Source organism: Trichophyton benhamiae, assembly GCF_000151125.1.
Source record: "Trichophyton benhamiae CBS 112371 chromosome Unknown contig01989.5, whole genome shotgun sequence".
Taxonomy (NCBI): Eukaryota; Fungi; Ascomycota; class Eurotiomycetes; order Onygenales; family Arthrodermataceae; genus Trichophyton; species Trichophyton benhamiae.
The window spans coordinates 590,924-614,002 of NW_003315112.1; the positions used below are offsets into that span (position 1 = coordinate 590,924).

The window sequence follows — 23,079 nt, forward strand, 5'->3', positions numbered from 1 at the left end:
TTTAACTGCTGGCTAATTGATGACTAAGCAATATGGTCGTGAGCGTCGTAAAGTGAAGGTTGGCAGCATGGAATAGTTTTAAGGGCTTGTTGAGTGAAGAGTGATTAAATATGATAAAATGATTATGATAATAGTTACTGAGGCGAAGGTGAGTCATATTTGCTGCCCTAGGTCTCTACGTCTAAGCCTCTCTGCTTTTTGGATAGCTTGAAAGTGGTCATCTTCATCCGAATTATCGACGTCGAAACCATTTGTGAGTATATATCGGCCTCTCACAGGCTGGGTATCCTTCAAAACGTAGCCAGTCGAAGATCATCCGTGTTGCATTCTCTGATACCACATTTTCGTCACTGAATTCCTCGTAGCTGACAGGCATGTCAGACGCCTCTGCTAGTTCCCAGAAAACTGGCACAAGGCTGCCACGAGGTGCTTGGTGAGTAGGGCTTCCTCCTTTAGAAGCCCATCTCCATTTCGCATATACCAGTCCACCGATAACCTTTTCGACATTTGAGCGAACACTAAGTTCAGTGTCTTCAAGTGCAGTTTGGCCAAAGGGATGCCATGGACTTACTGGCCACCTCTCGTGGAACTCATCCTGTATGATGTATAGCAAACGGCACTCATTAGCACGTGAAATATAACCGTCCGTAACTAGGGGTTGAGATAAAGGCTCTTGCATAAATGACTGGATAGTTCCGGTCCACATGGCTGAGTGCGGCTCAATTGGTATTAAACCAAATCGTCCATCCTTGACTACATCGTTGTGGAACCCTGTTACAATCGCGCCTAGCCATAGAAAGGCGAGATGTGGCGATCTTGCTGCCATGACATGAATAATTTGGGTATCGCCAACATGTTTGATGGCAGCAACGATCGCCTGAACCCATGGGCTTGCGAAATTGCAGGCCACTTTAGGGTCATAGAAGATACTCGACAGGAGACCACATATTCCTTTAGTATTGCAGCTCAGAACCAAAAACTTATCCAGACATTTGAACTCATACAGCTGCTCATGGCTGGCCCGTCCCTTTATTACACAAGCCTCATGATTGAGTTTTGGTATTGGCAAGGGAACATTACGGCCCCTTGAGCTAAGACTTGGAAGGAGGAGAGCAACCGATAACGCTGCATAGCATTGGTCGGTAACCCCATAAAAGTTACAGTACTCCTTGATGTATCTGAGGGCATCAACAGACGATATAGCCTTAGGCTGTACCAGAGTCTCTCCTTGGTGAGACAACCTAAATCGGACGGGAGATTTCAGAGCGATTGACCATGGGGATCTGAATGTAGTCTCATCTGAAGGAATATAAGCTTCCCAGCCACCTTGGGATAGGACAGCAGCCCACCATCTTGCTGCATCGTCGCCTACTTTTCCTGTATTCACTGAAATAACATGATCGTCGTCGACAATCTGACTGTTATTGTTGTATTCGAGAACGGCACCGGATACCAACTCAGTCCAGCGAGCCGAGAGAATGTAGGCCCACGCGAGAACAAGGACTGCAATGTGATTATCCGCACGGCCAAACCAGGAGCAATAGTCCAAGTCCCTGTCAGTCAACGTGATGTTAGTAGGCCAGCGCCTAGAGATGACAATATCGATTTGTTTTTCAATACAAAGTCATCAGAGCTGTCTGTTGCCCAGGTTGAAGTCCCAGTCGCAAGCAACCAGTCGTCCTCTGCTTTTAGATCCAAATCCGGTGATAGAGACGGTACATCTGCAATCATCTTCAAGTCGAAGCAGCTATCAGGCAGACCTGTCGCCTTTCTTGCAGTATCAACTAGGCCCGACCACGCGCGAAAGCCTCTCTCGAACATCGCGCGTTGTGCCGACTTGGCCGGCCGCACAGCATCTCCCATCTCACCGTCGTCTCCGGCACCCGCCTCTCCGCCATCACGGCTTATCGTTACCATCTTCTCTGTTCATATGAAAATGCTGCGATTTTCGATCTATTTCGATTGACGTTGAAAGAAAAGTAGAGGCAGTGCTGACTCAGCAGCCCCCCGCATTTATCTTCGCCGCAAAGTCGAAAAAGTCGAAAAGAAAACAACAAGAAAACATCGAGATACAAGACGGGCATAGACGGATAGACAGCATGGTGAGTTGCTTTTCCAGTGGCTGGAGGGAGACGAGAGGCTAACTGCGATGTAGGCTGACACAGGACTCCCTTCCGGCTGGGAGGTACGGCACTCGAACTCCAAGAACCTGCCATACTACTTCAACGCGATCTCCAAGGAGTCACGATGGGAGCCGCCTGCGGGCACGGATACCGAGAAGTTGAAGGTCTACATGGCTGCCCACCACAGCGTACAAGCAGGCGATCGCCATGGAGCCAGTGGCCAGGGCGAAGGCAAGATCAGGGCGAGCCATCTGCTCATCAAGCACCGTGAGAGCAGACGGCCAAGCAGCTGGAGAGAGTCGGAGATCACGCGATCGAAGGACGATGCCATTGAGATCCTACGCGGGCACAAGCAGCGTATTGAGGCCGGCGAAGCATCACTGGGTGATATTGCGACCTCGGAGTCTGACTGCAGCAGTGCCAGGAAAAGGGGTGATCTGTGAGTCTTTTTGATGCCAATCGCAGGCAACACGGGCATGGGTTACTGACAAGTAATACAGCGGATTCTTTGGCCGAGGAGAGATGCAGGCCGAGTTTGAGCAGGCTGCTTTTGCACTAAAAGTCGGCGAAGTCAGTGATATTGTGGAGACGGCCTCGGGTGTTCATTTGATTGAGCGGTTAGTTACCCGTTGCTACATACATGTCGCGCCATTTCTAACGTTCGTCATCTAGTGTCCAATGAACTGCGCTCTTCTCGTTATATGCTTCGTTCTTTGATGTATTATGATTGTTAAAGCTGCATGAACTCGTTCCGTCACAATATCTTCCCCAATACCACTCGACCTTCACTCTGCGCCTGATTATCTATATGGCGATAATCAGTGATGCTGTGCTTATTACTTCCGGCGCATCCCCTAACTCTGTGATGAAAAGTTACGGTTCATGTCGGTAAATATGCCCATCGTTCCATGTACGATGTAAAGAGCTCACTCTTTGCTTCGACATAACAATAAAATTACTTTGGCATAACTGCCCCTTTATATCCTCTCCTTTTTTCTGGACTTCCACCAGGAGTCAACCACTGATACCTTGGCAACAGTCCCTCAGTCATTCTACTTGTTTCTTCTTTTCTATACCATGGCTGTGAAGTTATTGTACTCGGTTCTGACCTGTCCTTTGTGTACATTTATATCTCTGTATATACTTGTACACCATTACCACCAACATGAGCAGCCTCTATACTCCCATGTTTTCTTTGCAAGACCCATCTCCCTCTATAGGCCATGAATATGCCCTGGCATCGCCTTTTCTCATCCAGCCGTTTTCCTAGCCGGAGTCTAGTATCCCCCGTAGCCTCAGCCTGAGACCCTAAAAAATGCGGAAACTCCCTTCATTTATACCTTCATACCATTTTACCCTGCCATGCAAAAGTAAAGGCTGCTCTCCTGACCTTTCCAGTGTCGCTGTGCTGGCTCTGCCTGTAGCCCCCTTTCTCACCCTCCGCGCACAAAGTCAGCACCACCAAAACACCTACTTCTGCCAGCCACCTCACATCATCATGACAAGCTACATGATATCTTCTACTTCCTTCAGCATTCATTCTTTTACTTAAACAAACAAAACCACCTGTGTCTTCTTCTTACTTGTCTATCACCTAAATCTGCGTCCAACATGACGTTAGATCCAAGACTGCTGTCCATCCCCTCCGCCAGGCCAACGCCGGGCCCAATGATCCCCTATCAACACCAGTACCAGCAAGAAAGCTCACGCAACCGACACGACTCACCCGACAGTGTCAATGTGTTTCTTCCCCGGCGTATCCTCGCAGCTATTCCCTCGGATGTCGTGCACGCCACCAACATCGCTCGCCGCAGAGCAGACGAGGCCTACAGGGGCTTCCTATTCCTCCAACACGGCTTCAACCAACGCTTCTACCGCCTCTGCCCCAACGAGCCCCGCGTGCGTACCTCGAACCATGCCAAATCCATCGATATGCTGTTCAGCTGGGGCCCGAAGAGCGGATACACTGCCGATCCGCCCAAAATACCTACTTGCGCCGTGAAATTCTACGTTGAAGAGGACGCGTATCTGAAGTACGCACATCGCTACAGGTCTTGTCGACAGAAATACCTGAATGGGGTGTATCTTGCTTGGATTAAATCCGATATCTTCCTGCGGAACTTCGCTGATAACACTCCCATGAGTGCTTTTGCCCGTGCCAGGTTCAACAATTGGTGGACTGGATACAGAGATGAGATGCGAACCTGGGAGGAGCAGATTGACAGTCTTGTCCTGCCTAGCTGGGCCTCAATTGTTAGGGAGCTCAGAGAGATTATCGAAGAGCGTTTGGATCTCGATAAAGAATGGGACCGTTGGGTTTAATGGCAGCACACTTGGATCCTGGTGCCGTCTTTGCTTTTCCACCACAGTCAAAATATTTGCGGCACGGTTGGGACAAAGGCCAGTCTGGCTAATTTCTGAACGCGGTCATCTTTCGTATTATGTCTAGGGCGGTTATCATCTCTCTTTGGTGGGCTCGATATGTACCTTTTGCAGGTCACCTTGAGCTTTGTTACTTTGTAGTAGCTCGGCAGCATCGTCCTGCCAGCACGCAACTAGGGGAGCATATGTTACTACAATGGTATTGAATATTTCCAAGTCTCATTCCCTAGTAACCATAATTATAACAAGTAGTAAGGGTATTTATTCAAATGGTAACAGTGGATGAGGAATTAGTCTAAGCATATCGCTAAAGGTCATGAAAATTGGATGAGAGTCGTTCGAGTCTGGATGTGATAGCGTCGATGACAGCAGACCTATGCAGCAGTGGTTAGTGGTTATCGGTTCGCGCCGAGCCATGGTTAAAGCTAAATGTTAATAATAAGAATAGTGGACATACTCTCGTTCAACCATACTCATGGCATCTGCGACTTTGGCCTTCTGTAGTCTCTGTGGCACCTTGGGATGTGTAGTGTTGGTCGTTGAAGGGGTCGAGTCGACGACATCAGGGATATTCTTCATCTCAGACAGTAGTTCCTTAGCTATCGTGGTTGCCTTCAATGCTGCGTTAGTACAAATTCCACGACATTTGTATATATAGTAACGAAAATAGCATACCGTTTCAAGCCGTTCTGTTAATTCACCCTTGGCCTTTCCATCCTCTTCACTGATCGAAGTAGATAGTGTATCAACTTCCTTCATCCATGCTTTTTCCTTGTCGCTTATTGGTCGTCCTCCAGCCTTGATGATTCTAAGTCGGATGTTATTGTATCGTTCCGTAAGCTCCGCTTGTCTCGATTGGGCCGCACTCAGCCTTGAACTAAGTGCCTGTTCACGATCCACGGGAGGTCTCTTCACAGTTCCCCTAACTGTGCCGTTTGAGACATCCTGTATTCTTTCACCGATCTCAACGAGCTGCGTAAGTTGCCCGCGCATCTCACCCTGTAACCGTTCACAGCGGCGGAAAAGATCAGAGGCTGCAACTTCTAGTGCATGGGTATATGCGCTCAAGATCCTGTGAGCGGATGTGAAAAGTTCCAAAGTTGATGGTGATAGACGAACAGGCTCCTTAAGGGTATGTTTATGCCCGTGGGGAACATGGTCTGCAACAAAAGAAACGAGGGGAGACTGTAAGTATAAGACAGATGGGACCTGGTATGGCGGGCGTGTATGAGCTGGTACGGGTACATGGCTCTCTGGTGCTTCCTCGGAGTCTGAAGGGGCCATGGATGCCCTGAAGTCTTCATACTCAGGGGAGTCAAGCAAGACAGCACACGGCTTGGAAGGTGAGAAAGACAACAATAGGTATCCCAAGTCGTAGTCGAATATGGGCAGGCAGGCAGCCAGATGCTCCTCGCTACTATCGGGGGCCAGATCTGTGGGAGGTAATTGCAGCATCTGTTCTCGTTCCGCGATCTCGCCGTCACAGATAATATTTATACGGAATGCTGAGCCAGCGGTATCTTCGGATCTTAGTTCGGGCTCCACACGATGAACCCAAGATGACAAGGAAAAAAGGCTGACAGTCCTAGCAGTGGTCACGAAGAAGTCATATCGAGATCCAAAGGCTTCCGAAAACATAGGCCACATGTTAGACTGCCTGTCCTTGGCTCGGACAGTTTCCAGTGATTCCAGGAGTAATAGGTCAGAGGGTTCGGACATGGGTGTGCTAAATGTATTTTTGCAAGTTCTTGGAAGCCACTGCCCTTTCACTCCGTCCATTTCAAGACACACATGAAGCGTTCCTATAGAGGTCAAAAGACATATGACAGTGCCAGAAAGCCCACTCTGGGCGTTTTCGCTGAGAAGCTCTGGCTCATCCTCTCCAGCCATCAGGTCGTCAATGTCTGCCCGAGGAGCAATGACAAGGATATCTGTGATGTCCATGTCTTCCTCGAGTTCCTCGCAGTTAAGCAGGAAAGGGCCTTGGAGCCGCGGTATAGGGCTTGGATTGGTCGGGCGAGCTCGAATTTCCGTAATCATCGTTTCGTCTTCGACCGCCGATATATCCTGGTTATCCATCTCCTTGAGCCATTCGTATTGTTGCTGGGTTACCTTGAGCTCGTCATCAGACTCCATAGCCTCAGCCTGCGCAACAGCAAGTTCGCGAACGATAGAAGATGTAAGAGATGGAACAGTGACTGGGGAGGCCTGCCACTTTGATGGCAAGAGTGGACAGAGGGCATAAACATCGCCTGTCCGCATGGCTACCCAAAGCGTCATAGAGGCCCATGCATCTTCTTCTTCATATCCATGGCCACCAAACCTAGCAGCGGCAACTTCCATATCAAAAGAATCCGCCGAGAAACCCTTATTCTGGCCAAAGCTCAAGGGGGTAAAGTCCTGGTCCATGGAAGTTCCGTCAACAAGTTTCTTCAAATCAATTGCAAGGGCAGGCCTGTCGAAGGACCAGTGGTTCTTGCGATCTATCTCCCATAACCGCACAGCAGAATCAGCAGTTACAGTAACTATGCAACCACCATTGGTATCGTGTATGCCTAGGGGGTGCCAGAGGACAGCCACAACCGGTGATTCGGGGATAACATGGGTGGTTGGCCCCAGTTGGAACGTTTTGACGCGAATGGGGGAGTAATCTGGTCCAGAAAGATGCGAAATGTCTGGCAATATCGCGATATGAACGGTATGGGTAGTTGTAATGGCCAGAAAAGCTCCATTTGGGGATACGGCGAGTTGCTCGATTTTTCCGTATACAGGTGTGTTCAGTACCTATGAAACGCAAACATTAGTATTGTTCCGTCCTGTGAATGTGAAATGACATTCGTACCCGATAATATGAAGGCTTCGAGGCATCTTTATCTTCCTGTTCCCCTGGTTCTTCCCTGGCAACATTCCGCTCTAAGGAACCATTATTCTCCTTCTTGTCGTCCCCATTAGTCTCTTCATTGGGTTCTTCTCTCTTCTGTTTCACTCCTTTCCTCCATTCATCTTTCAACCTCGCAAGGTCTGCCCATCTGATCTGGTTATCAACGACGGTAAAGACCTCGGTACCCCTTCGAGCAAGTGTTCGAACTGGTCGTGGGTCCTTAGTAGGCTCTTGAATAGCTTTCTGCGCATTGCGAAGCGACGACGACGACTGATCCTTTGCTTCAGGACAGAAGAGATCAACACCTGCAGAAGGCCTGGAGAGCCACGGAGGAGAATAATCCACGATTCGCGGCATGTTGGCGTTGGATATCGGTTGAGGATGCGTGCTCGCTGTCAAATGGAATGAACGAGAAAACGCTGTAGAGAGTTTTGATGGGCGTATTATAGCGCACTAAGCCTCATACTTAGTCGTATCACATCTAACTCGGCATCCTTCACCTCCTTGTGCAAGCTTCCCTGTCGCATAGATCGATGTTTTTTTCTTCTTGCAAGTCAAAATCATGAAGTTTTGACAACCGCGCGCCAAGCCTCGAAGCTCTTTTTAACTAGCGCGCTTCAACCTTCGAGCTCCCAGACGGCGAAAAGCAGGAGAGAAGGACATCTACAGCTATCCCTATCAACAAAAGACGTGTGCGAGTTAAGGAGAGATGGCTACTCCCCGATCTACGGTAGAGAGGCTGGACAAGCCTAGCACGTATTTCAGCAACAAGGTATGTGCTTTGGCCGGCTGCTGCAAGAGAGAGTCGACCGCTAACATACACCTACAGAACAAACGCCGGAAGTCGTATCACGACCGCGGAGAGCGCGAGGAAGATAAACCTCAGGCGGACTTTGATGCCTCACTGAAAGAGGCTACGACTCTATATGTCGGAAACCTGTACGTTTGCGATCAAATGGTAGCTATTGAATATGGTCTGACAGCCTTCGGATAGGTCATTCTACACGACAGAAGAGCAGATACACGAGCTATTCGCGAAGTACGTCTCCAGTTGAACTGCTAATGGCATCGTGTTCTGACTGTTTCAGATGCGGAGAGATAAAGCGGCTAGTGATGGGCCTAGATCGATTCCAGAAGACACCGTGCGGATTCTGTTTTGTTGAGTATTACACGCACCAAGACGCTTTGGACTGTATGAAATATATTGGAGGAACAAAGTTGGATGAGAGAATCATTCGAACCGATCTAGACCCTGGGTTTCAAGAAGGGAGGCAGTATGGGTATGTTATGGCCTGGTTACTGCGACTGTCGAAGACCGGGGCTGACCACTTTACTAGGCGCGGAAAATCGGGAGGACAAGTGCGTGATGAGTTTAGAGACGAATTCGACCCTGGCCGAGGCGGCTATGGGCGTGCAATGGCTGATGATCGTTGAGTGGAGATATATACAATGCGGTAGGTTGGGTGATCCAACACCTAAGACATGGACGCAAGTCTTTTATCAGATACCCAAAGTAAGCAACCAAAAAAAGTTCAAAATGAAACAAACCAACAAAAAAAATCTATATATTTTTGTCTATCGAACAACCACTTCTGCTTTCTGTAGCTTTGTTGCTGCCTCACTAACCTGGCAGAGCCACCACATGTGAATCCTGACATCATCTGTTAACTCTGGGTGGAAACTGGTACCAAAAACATTCCCTTGCTTTACTGCCACGATATCGCCGGGCCCATCGCTACCATCAGCCTTGGCTGGTAGCTTGCCTAGAATCTCGACTTTATCGGCCATGGCTTCGCGGGCAACTTCGCTCTCTGGCTTTCTCGAGGGCGCCACCACGGTCCCGTCTATCGCAAGCTCCTCGTCTTGAATCCCATCCTTGGCCGAAAGAACTTTCTCAACCACGGGAGCGCGGATAAACACCGCTCGGAATGGTCCGGCATCACCCGGCAAGAATGGGAGATCCAACGGCGCATAAAAGCTCTCGGTCTGTCTTCCGAAGTGGTTCCTGTTGACTCGAACGTCCAATCCGCCGATGAGCTCTTGGCCTCCACGCTTCGTCCGGTTTGCCGATTCAGCGAGCAGTATCAATCCGGCGCAAGTACCCCAGGTAGGCTTCCTATGGAGTCTGCATACCCGTCAATATACATGCATATATTCAACCGTCGGCGCAAGAGGATCAACCTACTTGACAAAGTCTCTCAGTGGCTCCAGCAGGTTGGAGCGAGCAGCCACTAGAGCCATGGCAGTGCTCTCGCCGCCCGGGATGATCAGCCCGTCGCATCTCGCCAGCTCAGCCGGCGTACGGACCTCGATGAACTCCCATTGCTCCTTGGTGAACGTCTTGCTGCTGCCCCTCAGCTTTTCCGCGGCAACCTTCAGCTGCTGGATGTGCTCATAAAACGCGCCCTGCAAGGCGAGGACCCCCACGGTGATCGTCATTGCATTATCCTGTGTCTTCTCGGTCCCGTCGACTGTTTTCTCCCGTTCATCTTCTTCGTTTCTTCGTCGTTTCTTCGTCTTTTCGTTTCTTTTTGAGTCAAAAAAGCTATCGATAACTGCTTAGTAATCCGGCTCTTTCGGTGATAAGTTGTTCCGGTTCGGGCCGAGCTGAACCTTATTTCAACGATGAAAAAGTGAGGGCAAAAAAATGGAAGAAAAATAGACAAAAATTGATTGCATGCATGAATATTAATGTAAATATGAGAAAGAGAGCTGCATGGGTGAGTTCGACACTGTTATGCAAATGTTGTCAGCATAAAATTGTATGCGGTCACTCGGTGTTGTAATCAGCTACTGTTGTAGACCTTGAAAGGAACAACAACCTTGTTGGGCAACAAATTGATATCAACTACTCCGTACTCCGTACAACAAACTCGATATTGATAAAACGATATGACCGAACGTCATTTACTCATACTTGATAGCATGGGTCCTCGCAATATCCAGCCGATCTTGTTGCTTAATATAGAATTAGCTTTGTATCGTATTGTGGCGCCGATCGACGGGGGAGAAGGGTCATTGATTAGCTGCCTGGCACCGGCTCACTAGCTGAGTTATTATTTAACAGGACCACAACCAGCAAAGTCCGCCTGATACGATGTTAACTTCTTCTCACGCTGAAAAGACGGCAAGATGAAGCTCCTCGTCCTTGTCGCCATCGTGATCGCGAGCGTCAGCTCTGTTTGCGCCAACAACCTACGCCCCGAGATCACCCCAGCACCCAAGCCCGAGGACTTGCAGAGGCGCCAGGACTACTCGGACCTTATAGGCTGGTACTCGTCAAGCAACTACTGTGCGTTATCCGTGTGTTTGCTGAGTCAATAGATGTTCTGACCTGCTTCTAGGGTACTCCTACACCTGTCCGTCGGGGCAGTACTACGCTGCTGGCCCGAGGTTTGGGGCCTGCTGTCCTACCGGGGAACCTTACTGCAATCCCCTGGTGGCATGCGAAGGGAACATCGGTGTATACTCCAACGGTGTCCGGGGTGACTGGTAATATATATCATTTTATTTCTTCTCGCCTTATGTTACATGTATTTCGGACAATACCTCCTAGCACTTGATACTGATAAGAACATTCCAGCGGGACTGAAATATGCGATACTGTCACCATATTCAACTCACAGAATGTTGCAGCTACCGGGATCCACAGTCTAGTCGCATGCTTCTCGTCTGATCGCTTCTACAGCTTTCCCAGGACTTATTACAGGGCGACTTTTGCACTGACAACCAGCACGACTAACGAGCCAGAGACTTCTACGGCGACGGCTACAAAGACGGTGACCCAGACTGCTGTTCCGGGACTAGGAGTGAAACTGTTGCAAGATGGGATGTGGAAGAGACTCTGCATTTCCTCACTGCTTGCTACGTTCTTAGGTTTTATGCTTTAAAGCTGTTCGTAGCTTTTAACTTAGGGTTAATGACCAACAAGAATATTTCAAATGCTTGTATATTTTAACTTGCAGTACCTTTTGTCAGTAAACAGAAACCTTAGAAGTATACGGAGTACAGGACATCAGATCTAATAAGTTGGCGGGAGTAAAAGTGAGATTTGAATATCTAATGAATACCCAAAAAGGCTGAATTTATCAAAAAGAAACTTGCATAAATCCTCATATTTTCACAATAAATTCCTTCAGCAGCCCAACTTCCAACTTATACCAGCCGACCCAGGACAAATATACATACCTGCAGACCGCCGACCAAAGTGATATAGACCGTGTTAAAAAACAAGTCTGAAGCGAATAGACATGGCCTCCGACTCTCGCCTGACAAGATGGTACATCGACATGAGCCGCTGGACCGAATCCACCACCTTGCTCCCCCTAATCGACACGCTGCAGCCAGCCGAGCAGAAGAAGGTCAGAGCCTTCTACCATGTAGCAGACCGGCATATGTCTCTGGCATCCTGCCTGCTGAAATATCTGTACATCCATCGCTCTGCCAAAGTGCCCTGGAACCAGGTCATCATCAGCCGCACGCCAAACCCCCACTGCAGACCATGCTATATCAACACCCGCGAGACAGAGCCGCTTCGTCTGGAGTTCAACGTCAGCCACCAGGCCAGCATGGTAGCGCTGGCGGGATGCATGTACCACAGTGATGCTAAAGCAGACAGTATGAGAAAACTTGACCCGTCTTCAAGCGGTGCGAAGGGACTACCTCAGGTTGGAGTTGATATCACTTGTACGGATGAGAGGGAGAGACGAAACCCGTCATTGGCGCCGAGTACGGACAAGGACCTTTGTGAATTTGTTGACATCTTTACAGAGGCGTTTTCGACTCGTGAGCTGGAGATTATCAAGGCTGGTGGAGAAGATGGGCAGGCGAGGTCCGTAAAGCACCGTACTCGGATGTTCTACACGTACTGGGCACTCAAGGAGGCTTATATCAAGATGATTGGAGAAGGGCTGCTGGCATCTTGGTTGCAGAAGCTGGAATTTACCAACGTTGTTCCCCCCGAGCCTGAGGAAGAAGGCGTCTGGGGCAAACCGTTGTCAGGCATAGAGATACGGCTGAAGGGAGAGCCGGTTGACGGCGTGCGAATGGAGGTTGTTGCGTTCGGGCAGAGGTATATACTTGCCACTGCTATGAGGGGAGGCTGTGTCGGTCAGGCTCAGGGGTCGGATGCATGGGATGAGTTTACGGCTATTGATATTGATAAGGAGGTCGGGCCATGTGCAAGGGGAGAATGCAAATGTGCTGACTGAAGTGGACGCAGGTATAAGAAATTTGGAACTGGATACAAGAGTCGTAATTCATAATCTATAAAATCTTTCTTTTTTTCTAATGATACAAATACCCCATACTCCTGGTGCAATGCTCGAGGTGATGGAAAAGCCATAGCCCTGTGCAATTATTCGGTTAACCAACGGTATTCAATGCCTGTGAATTTCAGGGGAACGCACTGATGTATTGGCAAGTATATTCGGGTTTATTCGTGTTCATAGTGTTGGAAGACCGGTTATAATAGTCGGTGGTGATTAAGGGTATAATAACTGTTGGTTGTTCATGCCTTATATCTCAATGGCAGTGGCACGAGCCGCTCGAGGCGCTTCTTCGGCCTGGGAGTTGGCGATATCTTTGATCTTTCGCATCTTGTCCATCTCAACCATGGCCTCAAGCATGGACTGTCTTGTGTTTTGGACCAGGGAGTCAACGTCCGCGGTCGTAAGGCCCTTGGTGCTAATGGGAGGCAGGACTACACCATTGCTGTCAGTGTATACCAAATACAACAGGAAAAGTACATGATGATATCTCACCCTTGACGTTGATAGCACCCGAAGTAAACCGCATCTTTTTCACATCCAGAACATGCGAGTAATTCTCCGCCACGATAGGCACGATATCCGCCTCCGCCTTGACGGCCAGATGGAATGCTCCCTTCTTGAACGGCAACATGGTCGGTTCCCGCGCATAACTCCTCGTGCCCTCGGGAAAGATAATCACGCTCTGTCCCTTAGACTTCATCAGGCTCGCAGCATTATCAAACGCCTTGAAAGCAGTCTCCCTGTTCGCACGGTCGATAAACACCGTCCCTGAAAGCGTCATGAACCAGCCCAGCAGCGGCACGCGCGCAAGGGACCTCTTTGCCGTCACAGCCGAATACTGAGGCAACACCGCGCCGAGGAGGAGCACATCGAGCTCCGTCTGGTGGTTTACGAGAAACACCGCGGGCCGAGTCGAGAGGTATTTCTGGCCCTGGATGATGTCGAAATGCACGCCGGTGGTCAGCCACATAGACCACTTGAAGGCCCTGGCGACTGTCCACTGTGAGATCTGGCCGCGGCCGGCAATGCGAAGGCATATCGAGGCGAGCACGCCGTAGGCAGCGCAGAACAAGAGGGAGGCATATGCGGCGAGACAGCGGGCGAAGAAGCCTGCGCGGGGCACTTTGATGGACAGGCCGAAGAGGCCCAGCGTCAGGGCAGCGTAGGACGTGAGGCCCGAGAAGATGTAGGCGAGGATGGCCATGGTCGGTCGGTCAGTCGTAGATTGGTTCTTCGCTTCCTTTGTTCTGTCTCTACGACATGCGCAGGAAGATAGTATTTTTGCAGTTTTTTTTAGATATATTTTTGATAATTTTTTTTTTCTGGGTCAGGGGTAGCAGATGGTTGAAAAACGGGACATCCCCAACAATATCAGCCAACTACATGGCAATTATTGGGATGCCTAGGACGTATTCATAGTGTGGTTAATCCTTTGAAGAGAGGGAGATATTTCTAATTTTATGTTGAAGTTGGAGGGTAATGGGAGTTTTGGGCAGAGGGCCTATATACACGGCTGATGAATCTATATACACTATAAAGAGAAAGAGACTAAAACAAGGAGATATATAGTGATATATAAAATGGCTTATAAGATCTATTGGGTTTGAAGAAGCAGCCTGAGGCTTTCTTGTCTTAATACTGGTGTAGAGAAGTGAAGGAGACAGGAAATAATCTATCACATCAGATAAGCTGCAGCAGTTGTCTCACTGAAGAGCCTGGACCCGGGGAAGAGTATGGCACTAGACTAGATATACAACAGGTAAAACTGTACGGAGTAAAAAGAAGACAATTACGAGTGTATGGAGTATCTATAATGGAACTGTAGCTGTTAGGGGGTGGAAGTCACAGCGGAGAGCCGGCGGAAGGCTTGGCGGGCGGAGCGGAAGTGGAAGGGGAACAGAGGTTATCAACACACGGCGACAGTCAAATGGTTTCTATTATTTTCAGGTTCAGTGAATTGTAATAATACTTCAGTCGATTCCAGGTAAGGCGGCAACAAAGGAATATTCCCTAGGACCGTCGGAGTCAAGAAGAAATATAGCAACATCCAACCCAATCAACCCAAACAGGCAAGCAAGCAATCACACCGTCCGTCCCTTTTGTACGTATCCGTGGCAAAATGTACACTGACTCCCTTCCTTGCTTCGAATTGCTCGGCAGGGAACCGAAAAGCAACGTCTCCTCACCCCCTTTAGCTCCTCCTGTCTGTCTGTCTGTCTGTCTTCTTTTCCCACCATCCTCTGCTTCGCTCCACATACTATTACCACTGCGTTATGCTCGTTATGCATTATCCCTGACTAAAAGAAAACAAAACCAACCGGAACACCAACACCAAGGAAATGAAAGAAACGAACCAAGACCCATCATGCTGGCTGAATGAGGCGAGGGCAGCTGGTTATTATGCTGGCTTGTAGGTAGATAGGTAGGGAGAAAGGAGTAAAGAATGAAGAATACACGTGAGGCGGATCGAATGGAAGGGCGATTAGGGCTGGCGTGTCGTGTGAAATGAGGAAAGGAGATGATTATGATGGGAACATTCATCATGTCATGTCGTCATCAACGTCATCAGGGTTTTCAAGGGACTCCATGGCTTCCTTGATGAATTGAGCGGCCTGTTCAAGGGTTAGTTGTGTCTAGGGTAAAAAAATAAAGGGTCAACAAGTAGTATACCTTTGGATCCAAGTTCAGGGCGGTGGTAAAGTGTTTTATTGCGTTGCCCTTATCCTGTATCATTTTATATAACTTGCCCAACAGATAATGCACATTTGGCTCGTCGGGAGCCACATCCTTGAGCACCTTTAGCTCTACGTGAGCGAGATTCACCTCATTGAGCTTTAGTAACGTTCGTGCTTTGCGTAATCGAGCCAGCACGGAGTGGGGTGAAAGTGACGAGGCTCGACTGTACTGCAACAGCGCGGCCTTGAGATTATTCTGGCGCTCGAGGACGAGACCAATGCTGCATATCAAAACAACATTGGCGGGATTTATGTTCGAAGCGGTGCGGAGATGTTGTTCGGCGAACCTGAGTTTGCCCATTCGCTCGTAGACCTTGCCGAGACCGTACCAGGCGCTGTAGTGTCTGGGGTTGGCTTTGATGGCGGCGCGGTATGCATCCTGGGCCTTGTCGTATTCCTCGTTCGACATGTATTCGTGTCCCTGGAGAGTGTAGCCGTAAGCGAACGCAGGATCTACCTGTGTTGCTCGTCTGAAGCATTTCAACGCCTGGTCATGATCTGACTGCAGAGAGAAGGAGTTTCCAATTGCGCACCAGGATTCGGGTGCCAGGCGATCGGTATCCATCAGCTCATGAGCAAGGTATGCCAGTTCGACTTCGTTCTTCAGGTGCCAGAGCACCGTTGAGTACACCTCCATTCCTTCCAACTGTGATGGTGCTATTGTTCGCACCCTGGAGAAGTATTTTTCAGCATCACTGTATAAGGCCTGTTCGTAATACGCCCGACCAATCTGTGACAATACCCACGGTGTTTCCCGTTGGTTTTGCGGTAAAGAATTGTATATCTGGAGAGCATCCTGGCACCTGTAGCTACACAGTGCCGCGTGCCCGCTCGCCAGCCTTGAAAAGAGATCCAGTGTCCATGCAAGAGCATCAATCTCCTTGGACTTATCCGGCACTTGAGGTCTCGACGGCCCGTTAAGAGACTCTGACGAGGTTCCATTCGACCGGCTTTCCTTGCTGTCAGTTTCTGTTGATTCGACTCCGTGTTTTCGAGACGAGGTTGTTGATCGTCCCAGAGGAGCAGCTGTGGCGGTGCTGCGGCTCTTCGAGCTGGTAGACTTTGCTTTTTTTATCTCTCGTCCTTCACGAGTTCCCAGACTGGCTGCAGATGTAGAGAACTTGCTTGTCGGCCGTATTTGGTTGAACAAACGAACGCTTCGTCGCTGGGGCGCACCGGGTTCAACCGGTTGCTGTGCTGTGTTCGTAGGAGCTATATGTCCTGATACTGTTCTTTTGCGCTCCATTGCCGAAGCATTCTGCTGAGAAGATGTAGTTTCTTTGCTGGAAACTGGTTCCTCAGCTGATGCTGACTTGGGTTTCGACCTGGATCGAGTGCTGTTCGATTTTAGCCGTGGCGGATCTACACAGCTTTCAACGCCTAGAACTTGCATTGTCCGTGACTTTCGAGCGGGAGCAAAGGGTGGCTCTCCGTATGTGTCTCCTGTATTAGGACCGGTCCGGACACGGAAATCATCTGAATCACTTTGTGTGATTGGAGTTTCTAGCCCTTCAGGGAGGACGGCAGATGCCACACTGACACTGCTGCCATTCAGCTTCTCCCATAGAGCTGAGCTGCCGTAGCTAGTCCCGTTCGTCGACGAAAAGGGATCAACATTGTGATTAGCACTGGGCTGTGCTTGTAGTGGCTGGCTATTGGCGATAGATTTCTCAGAGAACGAGCTCTCCGAGGCTGATGGAGTGAGCATTGCCACCATTTCTGGTGTCATCTTGTAGATATTCGGCACCCTCACATTTGCACCTACACTTGTTAACCACCCATTATGGCTATGAAATAGCAAGGCAAACCTAACGTACCTGTTTCAGAAAGCCCAAGGAAAGCATCCCACAGGAAAGGGTTCAGTTTGAGAGCTTCGACATAGCAGTCGACAGCTTTATGTATGTCTTTGTGTGCATGCCATAGCTTGCCCTGGAGACAAAGAACCGCAGCTGCGTCAGGAAGATGTTGTCGTCTGTTTTCACTATGTTTATCTGTTCCACCTGTTAGACACCAGTAGTAAATATCTAAGACGAGGGGAGGGGGATGGTTGCTCACTCCAGTTATTCTTCGATGTCCACTGAGGTTTGCTTCGCTCCAAGGCAGTGATTCCCTCCATATAGTTTCCGAGGTCAAGACATGCCTGAGCATAGACATAGGCACATCCAAGATGTGTGCCTCGCGATCCGGCATTCCGACAGACCTCCCAGGCGTACTTTGGCTGTCCGGACTGCAGCAGACAGTGCGAGAGCAGGTAGGCGGCCTCCGACGACCTGGGCTCGAACGCATGCAGCCGGCCGGCCAGGAACAGGGCGTTTCGAAGCAGGTTATTATCGAGATGGTAGTATATCAGCTGCCGTAGCTGGCTGGCGATATGCGGCCCCGAGGGAGCCATGCTGGGTAGTTGTTTTTTTCGAGGGCGGTAGTAGAGAGCAAGAGGGGAGCTGGCTGGCTGGACGTCTTCCGCCCAACTCCCGGTGTGTAGGTATGTCGAGGTCGTAGAACGAGTTGATTAGGAGGCTGTATATCGGTTTACGCACCCGCTGACAGGTTTTCTTCCTGGCTGGCTCAGCGAAGAGTGTCTGCGCGGGTGTGTGAGTGCCGTCAACGGGACGACGCAGCGCTGGTGACCAAGGGGCTCTCCAGCAGCCGAAGACTCATAGCAGCCGCAGAGCGCTCTTGACATTAGCCACGGCCTGGCCAGATCGCTCTGTCGACGGCGAGCGAGGGCTGTTCGGCGTCGTCTTTTCGTCCGGGGCGCGCGGTGCGGCGTTTGCGCTGGTGGTTGTGTTTTTGTTGCCTGGGCGATGGGGGAAAAAGGAGCGGACGGCGAGACAGAGCGAGCGAGCGACCGAAGAGGGTGGGCTGGCGATAAAGGACAGACTGCTGGACGAGCGGGTGAAGGCCCTGCTGCCTCCGGGTCTGTCGAGCACAGCAGCAGAGATCTCGGGCTGCGCGGTTGGTGGCTGTAGATAATAAATCGACTTCAACGGGCAAACAGTTGTTGTTCGTCCATAACAAACGCGGGTGCTGGCGGCGAACAAGGCCTTGCCTGCGGTGGCTGAAGCACAGCAACCAACAGTGGCTGAACCACGAACGAGCGCTGCAGGGACTCGAGAGAAATACGATATCAACGGCTGCGACGGAGACTGAGATAGTGAAGCTGCGCTGCTGGGCGGTTATATCGTGGGCCAGAGAGAGAGAGAGAGAGAGATACAGGCCATGGCACAGGTAAAAAAGACACACCCCATGGCTGGACAGACGACGGTTGGCCGGTTGCTAACAGCTCTGTAGAAAGCAGCAAAGACGCTCGCAGCCCGGAATACGTCGCTGCTGCTGCGGACACACATTACCACGGCCTCGCTGCATGCCGTTCTGCTGCTGCTGCACTTTGTCTTTGGCCGGCCGGCGTCGCTGTGGAAGTACCTCCTCCTGACCTCGCCTACGCTGGTGATCGAGTTCTACTTTGAACGGCTGGGGCGGCCACGCTACGATGCGGCCAGCGGCTCGCTGAGGTCGCCGGGAGAGGATCTGGATGCGCCCGGCCTGACGGAGTACTGCTGGGACGTGTTATACTGGACCTGGGGCTGCATGGGGGCCGCCTGCATCTTCGGAGACTACGGGTGGTGGATGTGGGTGGTTGTGCCGCTGTATTCCATCTGGCTGGCCTACACGACGTTTATGGGCGTGAAGTCAGGCCTGCCTGGAGCCGCTGGCATGGACATGGGCGCAGATGAAGGCGCCGGACAGGCTGAGAGCAAGCGGCAGAAGAAGCTGGAGAAGCGCGGCCAGAGAGTCAAGTACCGGTAGGCCTTGTGTGTCTATGGCCTATTTCTGATATGGAACACTTGCTTACGTCTACTTCTACAGGTAAATTGGTAATTCCGCAAGACAGCCAGTAAACTCTTTGACTGGTGCTATGTCAAACAGTGCCAAAATATCCTATGGTTGTTGCCATACATACATATTTTGACTGATGCTGGGTATATACCGTGTATTACTGAAGATACAGCTAGAGTCAAAAGTCGATAAATACATGCATGTCATAAATAATACATTTCGCCCTGATTAACGATAGTGCAGCTGAGGCTGCGTAGAAGTAGAATAGTATAGCATAGTATAGTGTACTGGGAACAACAAAACACGCCGGTATAGGAAAAGAGGTATCGTATCATCAATATCAAAGAAAAAAGAAAAAAAAGGAAAGACACGGAAATAAAGAGACTCATTTAGATAGGTTATGCCGGTATTAATGACCTTCATTATACTCGTGAGCGGTTTCGTTCTAAGCAGGCTCCTGCGGCTGTCCTGGCTCGTCAGATCGATATAGCTCAAGTAAAGCGGCCTGAGCAGCTTCCAGAGCAGCAGTCAACCGGGAAATTTCATCCTTAATGTGTTCACGGCGTTGTTCCGGTGCGGAAGATTCAGATGGAGGTGTGGCTTCGAGAGAGCTGATTGAGGACTGGACAGATGAAACGATATCACCAAGCTTGGTGCTTGCATCTTGCATCAGAGTGTCGGCTTCGTTTTTGGGGAGGGGTGTTTCTGATAGGCCAGCCTTTGCAGAGTCAACGAGTGAGATTATCTTGTCTGTTGCTGAACCAACCATCTCATGGACATCGACGGGTTCACCTAGAGATTTAGATGGGGTATGTTGAGTATGTTCGGTGGTTTGACTCAAGGTATCCTCTGGCTCATTTGGAGTGGCATCTTCAACTACTTGCGTCACAGAGACTGGAGCTTCGGCTTTGGTTTCGGGAGTAGATGAGGTTAGACTGGAGGGTAAAGATACAGTCTCATCAGCTTGAATGGTGTCATCTGGCGTTTCGTGGCCAACCAGCACCTGGAATTGCTCCTCTTCAATAACATCTATAAACTCATCCTGATCCGACTTCCCAGAATTCGCAGGGTCTGAAGAGGCGGGCTCCTCTACCATGGATGTGAATCCGGGCGAGGATCCCTCGGGTATAACTGCGGTTGCAGTCTCTTCTAGAATAACAGGAGCCTCAGGGGTCGGCTGGGGCTCCAAAGTCTCATCTGACGAAATAGTTTCTTCCAGGAGAGCAGACTTTGGTTGTTCACCGACATACTCTTCACCTGGCGGAGTCTCAACCTCGGCCTCAAGGCTTTCTGCCACAGGGATCTCTGCCACAGGGCTCTCTGATGGCTCACCAGCTTCGGTTTCGTTGGAAATAAACATTTCAGACGCATCAGATATCTCTGGCGGAGTGGGCGCAACGGTAGGAGTAGATGTTACACTGGTAATCATGTACTTCTTCCTTTTCTCTATCATCTCATCGTTGATGTGATCGACGTTAAGTTGTCTGGTGGTATCTCCAGCCTCGATCTTCAGTTTGCCAATCGAGCGTATTTCTGCCAGTTGTCTTGCGGCATCCAGTGCAATATCCATACCCCGTGCAACAATATTCTCCCCAGCATCCTTGGCCAAAACAAAGCTATCATGCTGTAACCCAGCCTGCCGAATATCATCCTTCCATTCGCCGAGATCCGATTTGAGCTCGTAATAACTTGCCCAATCCGTGTACGTAACACCGTCAATAGCTGTCCAGCGCATTCCAATTTCCTGTAGACCAAGCTCACGGGCGTTCTCAAGAACGTCCAGTGTGATGTTAATTGTCTTGGTGACGGCATCGGTGAGCGTTTCTTGATACTTATTGAACCAGAGACGAAGGGAATGTGCCATTCCCCTAATGGCATGGCTAGATTCCCTTAGCCGCTGTAGGAATGCATCTTGGGCCTTATCTTCGTCTTCTTGAGTATACTCCTCAGGAATTGCCTGGATGATGGAGTATAGATCCTGCGTCAACGTATATAGCTGTTCACTGGCGACAGATTCCAAGCGTGCAAGCATGTCCTCTCCGGATGGCTTCTCCTGGCGTGCAATATCTTCCACTACCTGGCGAACCTGTGTTCGGACATGTTCAAGCCCTTTACTGGCTAAGCTTGTAGTCCTTTCCTTCCAAGCTTTGAGATCGGTCGAAATCTTTTCTCGCGCAAGCGCAGTTTGCTGAGCAGATGTCAGCTTGGTAGTAGCAGGAGGCGCCACAGACGATACTCGTGTATCCTTTGATTCAACGGAGCTGCGCGTAGACGACTTAGCTGCCGTGTACTCGTGAACTACTGAGCTAGACAACCATTAGCAATGAAGGGGTATTGGGACGGAGCCGGAACTCAAAATATTGCTTACCTGGCAGTTTCCAGATTGACTTGCTGGATTGTTCGTCCCTCACGGTAGCTGGCGAGCTTCTCTCCGATTTTCACAAGCTGCGGCTCCACGTTCTCAGAGTAAAGGGTCCTGATATGCGGTCGAACAGTGCCATCGAGGAAGACTACTACAGCTGACCATGCCTCCTGTATGTATGGCGCAATGGTTGTAACGACAAAGTCATATATGGTCGCACAAACCCGGTGAATCACTGGACGAGCATGAATATATGCTGGGATAACGTAATTGTTGTTGATGTGAACGCTATATTCAGCAGCTACCCAGAAGTAAGGGATAACAATCGACTGCGCCGACTGGATGCGAGGACTGATAGATGTCGTGTAGTAATCGATAACCTGCGCCTGCAGAGGGTCTGTGTGTGGCGACACTTTCTGGTTCCACTGCGACTTTGCAAGCTTCATAGCCTGCTCCACGTAACTAGATACATGGCCCTGATAAATGTTTTTCGAGAACTGTGCCGTCGGAATGTACACCTTCTCCGCCGTCTTGTAGGCTGATTGTGCGTATGGCTTGATATGTTCGACGTGTTCTGCGGCGTACTTGTGGTAGTAAGGTGATATGTAAGGCTCGAGGCGAGTTTTTGCGATTATGTATGGCTCGCAGACTCGTGGAGACTCGTCATCGAGCTCGGAGAGAGACGACGGGCATCGGAACAAGGCTATAAAGATCGAGTACCAGACGAAGAGCCTGCAGATGAAGTGTCAATGGGCTGGTTTTCGCTTATGCTCCTGGCAGCGAGCTCAAGGTAAACAAGGGTAAACATACCGTAAGAGCACGCTTATCGTGCCTCTGACTGGCCGGAATGGCTTCTTCTTCCTCACTCTCGTGTATTTCTCTTCTACAACTGGCTTATCCAGATATGTGTCTTCCTCGATTTCCATGTCTTCCACCTTGACCAGCCTATCCGGATCCATCGTGGCTGCAACTTGGAGGCCACGCTACCTCCAATCAGCGGCGGTGGCACAAGTGGTCGAAAGTAACAACTCTAGCAGCCGGCTAATTCATCCAGCCAGGTATGTATCGCGCCGTACTCGGTAGGAAAAAAGATCCTTCGTCGTTTGCTGGCGGTGAAGTCTCTGGCTGCTGTCTGCCCCTTAGCTGTGTTCTCGATGTGGACGTGTCCTGCGCAGGCAGCTATATAAACCTCCCGTCCCTTGCAAGATGAAGGCAAAAAGCTGGCGCAGGCAGCAGATCTGCACGTCCAAGTACCGGCGGTGGCGTCGAATCGCGTCCTGCTCCTGTCCCTGTCGTATTTCGTCTCTCGTCCCGCGCGCTTCCCGATCTCACAATCAAGATCTCCGTCTCTATGTTTTTTTTTTGCTTTGCTGCAAGTTGAAGTCACGGTTTTTTTTTTAACCTTTTTTTGCCCTGCGAAACTCTAAAGCGCGCGTGCCGTTTGTTGGCGGATCCACAATCACATGTTCAGCCGCCCGAAGTGGCAAGT

General features: G+C 50.0%; 9 protein-coding genes across 9 annotated transcripts; 3 read left to right on the top strand and 6 right to left on the bottom strand.

Annotated features, from left to right (window-relative positions):
• Positions 1-232: 232 nt before the first annotated feature.
• On the bottom strand, positions 233-1,917 carry ARB_04919 (uncharacterized protein; the record flags this gene model as incomplete). Its single annotated transcript, XM_003016582.1, has 3 exons — positions 233-1,553; positions 1,598-1,784; positions 1,869-1,917. 3 exons carry the CDS (start codon positions 1,915-1,917, stop codon positions 233-235), a joined length of 1,557 nt encoding a protein of 518 aa, XP_003016628.1.
• A 182-nt stretch (positions 1,918-2,099) lies between these two features.
• ARB_04920 (uncharacterized protein) lies at positions 2,100-2,795 on the top strand (the record flags this gene model as incomplete). Its single annotated transcript, XM_003016583.1, has 3 exons — positions 2,100-2,102; positions 2,156-2,562; positions 2,624-2,795. 3 exons carry the CDS (start codon positions 2,100-2,102, stop codon positions 2,793-2,795), a joined length of 582 nt encoding a protein of 193 aa, XP_003016629.1.
• A 939-nt stretch (positions 2,796-3,734) lies between these two features.
• ARB_04921 (uncharacterized protein) lies at positions 3,735-4,445 on the top strand (the record flags this gene model as incomplete). The annotated part of the gene is made up of 1 exon (XM_003016584.1): positions 3,735-4,445. The coding sequence occupies one exon, from the start codon at positions 3,735-3,737 to the stop codon at positions 4,443-4,445; it is 711 nt and encodes a 236-aa protein (XP_003016630.1).
• A 492-nt stretch (positions 4,446-4,937) lies between these two features.
• Positions 4,938-7,743, bottom strand: ARB_04922 (uncharacterized protein; the record flags this gene model as incomplete). The annotated part of the gene is made up of 2 exons (XM_003016585.1): positions 4,938-7,289; positions 7,348-7,743. 2 exons carry the CDS (start codon positions 7,741-7,743, stop codon positions 4,938-4,940), a joined length of 2,748 nt encoding a protein of 915 aa, XP_003016631.1.
• A 1,218-nt stretch (positions 7,744-8,961) lies between these two features.
• ARB_04923 (uncharacterized protein) lies at positions 8,962-9,825 on the bottom strand (the record flags this gene model as incomplete). The annotated part of the gene is made up of 2 exons (XM_003016586.1): positions 8,962-9,502; positions 9,572-9,825. The coding sequence occupies 2 exons, from the start codon at positions 9,823-9,825 to the stop codon at positions 8,962-8,964; spliced, it is 795 nt and encodes a 264-aa protein (XP_003016632.1).
• Positions 9,826-11,636: 1,811 nt separating this feature from the next.
• Positions 11,637-12,596, top strand: ARB_04924 (4'-phosphopantetheinyl transferase NpgA/CfwA; the record flags this gene model as incomplete). Its single annotated transcript, XM_003016587.1, has 1 exon — positions 11,637-12,596. One exon carries the CDS (start codon positions 11,637-11,639, stop codon positions 12,594-12,596), a length of 960 nt encoding a protein of 319 aa, XP_003016633.1.
• A 306-nt stretch (positions 12,597-12,902) lies between these two features.
• ARB_04925 (uncharacterized protein) lies at positions 12,903-13,860 on the bottom strand (the record flags this gene model as incomplete). The annotated part of the gene is made up of 2 exons (XM_003016588.1): positions 12,903-13,087; positions 13,134-13,860. The coding sequence occupies 2 exons, from the start codon at positions 13,858-13,860 to the stop codon at positions 12,903-12,905; spliced, it is 912 nt and encodes a 303-aa protein (XP_003016634.1).
• A 1,336-nt stretch (positions 13,861-15,196) lies between these two features.
• On the bottom strand, positions 15,197-17,783 carry ARB_04926 (uncharacterized protein; the record flags this gene model as incomplete). Its single annotated transcript, XM_003016589.1, has 4 exons — positions 15,197-15,268; positions 15,327-17,152; positions 17,209-17,391; positions 17,447-17,783. 4 exons carry the CDS (start codon positions 17,781-17,783, stop codon positions 15,197-15,199), a joined length of 2,418 nt encoding a protein of 805 aa, XP_003016635.1.
• Positions 17,784-19,673: 1,890 nt separating this feature from the next.
• On the bottom strand, positions 19,674-22,549 carry ARB_04927 (uncharacterized protein; the record flags this gene model as incomplete). Its single annotated transcript, XM_003016590.1, has 3 exons — positions 19,674-21,534; positions 21,597-22,322; positions 22,401-22,549. 3 exons carry the CDS (start codon positions 22,547-22,549, stop codon positions 19,674-19,676), a joined length of 2,736 nt encoding a protein of 911 aa, XP_003016636.1.
• Between the last annotated feature and the right edge of the window lie 530 nt (positions 22,550-23,079).